This window comes from Gekko japonicus, unplaced genomic scaffold, assembly GCF_001447785.1.
Source record: "Gekko japonicus isolate JY-2015 unplaced genomic scaffold, Gekko_japonicus_V1.1 scaffold5302, whole genome shotgun sequence".
Taxonomy (NCBI): domain Eukaryota; kingdom Metazoa; phylum Chordata; class Lepidosauria; order Squamata; family Gekkonidae; genus Gekko; species Gekko japonicus.
In genome coordinates, this window is record NW_015172176.1 from 2,370 (window position 1) to 4,742 (window position 2,373).

Sequence of the window (2,373 nt, forward strand, 5' to 3'; positions counted from 1 at the left end):
CCCTTCCAGTGAGTCAGCCGGAGTGGGAACCCCGAGGCGTTTGCGGGGACCCCGGGGGTGGGTGGGGAGCAGCCGTGTTCCTCCTCCATCTCCAAGGGGGTTGTGCGGGAGCGCCTCCCCCTCGGCGTGGCAGTTCCCTCCGCGTGCCGGCCTTCTACCCCTGACCTTCCCCTCCTTCCTCCTCCCCTCTTGGGCAGGCTCAGCTGGATGCAGACCTGGGGCTGTCCAAAGAGCAACCCGAGGCGTTTGCGGGGACCCCGGGGGTGGGTGGGGAGCAGCCGTGTTCCTCGTCCATCTCCAGGGGGGTTGTGCGGGAGCGCCTCCCCCTCGGCGTGGCAGTTCCCTCCGCCTGCCGGCCTCCCACCGCTGACCTTCCCCTCCTTCCTCCTCCCCTCTTGGGCAGGGCTCAGCTGGATGCAGACCTGGGGCTGTCCAAAGAGCAGCTGGAACGCCTGACGGAGCGGGTAGTCTTCTACACCACCTCGGGCACTCGGTCCATACAGCGCCTTTTCCTGGTGGACGACTTGGTGGAGTCCATTAAGGTGAGAGCTCTGCTTAGGCCTGGGGTCTCCAACAGGGTGCCCCGCCAACACCTTTCCCGGCACCTGTCGAGTGTCTTTAGAAAGTTAGCTGGGACACATGGGGCTTATTTGTTTATTTCATCACATTTGAATCGCCTCGTCCCCACCAATGTGGGGCTCTAGGCGATGAACAGCTGTTAAGAAACATAAAGCCATATGTGACGTATTATACACAGTGACGTATCGTGACACATGGTAAACTTGTGTTTTGTCGTTGCCTCCCTGCCAGTGTTCCCTCTAAGCTGAGTTCATGTGAGCTAGCTCACTGTTTTTTTAGCCTCCAGCTCACACATTTTTGTGTTAGCTCAGGAAGGAGGGCTCCAGAGCAAACTAATTTATGCAGCAGCCAAATCACTTGCTCACAACTTTAACGCCAGTCGCTCAGAAAGTAGGATTTTTGCTCACAAGACTCTACAGCTTAGAGGGCGCATCGGTTCCTCATCCCCCTCTCCCCATTGTTTGGTTCCCACATCCGGTAACGAGCACACCCAACCCGTGCTCCCTCTAAGCTGAGTTAGTGTGAGCTGGCTCACAGTCTTTTAGCCTCCGGCTCACACATTTTCATCTGAGCTCAGGAAGGACGGGGCTCCAGAGCAAACTGATGTATGCAGCAGCCAAATCGCTCGCTCACAACTTTAATGCCAGTAGCTCACAAAGTAGAATTTTTGCCCACAAGACTCCGCAGCTTAGAAGTGAGCTTTGCACCCGAACCATATCCAGAGTGCCAAGAGGATTATTGTGTCCTGAAGGCTCAACCGGCAGACTGGCCTCCGGTCTCCGGTTTGTTGCTTGGGCCAAAGTGTGCCCCGGCTGCTGATGGGGAGAATGAATGAACGAATGAGACGGAGATGCGTTCTTGCTAGTCGGAGGGCAGCTCCTCCTTCAGTTCTCAGCTGTTTGCCCTCTGCCAGCTCTTGAAACTTTCTGGATTTGGTTCTAAGCCAGGAGAAGGGAAACGTCTCACTCTCTTTCCGTGTTCTTCTTCCGCTCTCTAGTTTGCTTTCTTGTTCTACATCCTCACGTACGTGGGAGCCGTGTTCAACGGGATGACTCTGCTTATTCTGGGTAAGGCACTATTGTGTGTGCGTCTGCATGTGCATGTGCAGGGGCGGGTGGATTGTGTGCCTCTGGACACACTTCCCCTGGAAGCCACACCAAGAGCTGCCACTGTTTTCTTCAGGTGCATCTCCGGGGGTGTGTGTGTGACCAGTTTGGTGTAGTGGTTAGGAGCGGTGGACAAGGAGCGGTGACACAAACCAGTCAACGTGTGAGGCATGATCGTGGGCAAAACGTTACTTTTGAGTCCATGTTCTCCTGTCCTGTCAGATACCAGCTAGGGACGCTGGGGCGGAAATGGACAAGAGTATTGCATTAACCTCTCTTTCTCTCTCTTTCTCCAGGAGTTATAAGTGCATTTACCTTCCCTCTGCTGTACAGGCAACATCAGGTGGGTGTTTTGAAAGGGGAGGGTAGAGGAGCTGCTAAGCTTTCTTGGAGGCTGGGGAGGGGCCGTGGCTCAGTGGGAAAGCCTCTGCTTGTCGTGCAGAAGGTCCCAGGTTCAGTCCCCGGCATCTCCGGTTCAGAGGGTCAGGTGATGTGAAACTGAGACCCTGGAGAGCAGCTGCCAGTCAGAGTGGACAATATCGGGGTCAATTCGTAGAAAAAGCGGTGCAGGGGCTCATTAGCATAACTTATTTGCATATGCCACGCCCCCTGACGTCACCGGGAGTGTGTCAGAAGGCAACACCCACCGCTCAGGCTTCACTGGACTGTTTTGGATTGCTAGCTATTG

General features: G+C 55.4%; 1 protein-coding gene across 1 annotated transcript in view; it reads left to right on the top strand.

The window, feature by feature from the left end:
- Nucleotides 1–197: 197 nt before the first annotated feature.
- The window catches only part of LOC107118688 (reticulon-2-like), a gene marked incomplete at its 5' end in the record, with an annotated part of 6,156 nt that continues 3,980 nt past the window's right edge, over nucleotides 198–2,373 (top strand). The window contains 3 exons of the mRNA XM_015421048.1: nucleotides 198–542; nucleotides 1,577–1,646; nucleotides 1,982–2,028. Coding sequence (XP_015276534.1) covers nucleotides 198–542; nucleotides 1,577–1,646; nucleotides 1,982–2,028 — 462 coding nt within the window. The remainder of the gene's footprint in view (nucleotides 543–1,576; nucleotides 1,647–1,981; nucleotides 2,029–2,373) is intronic.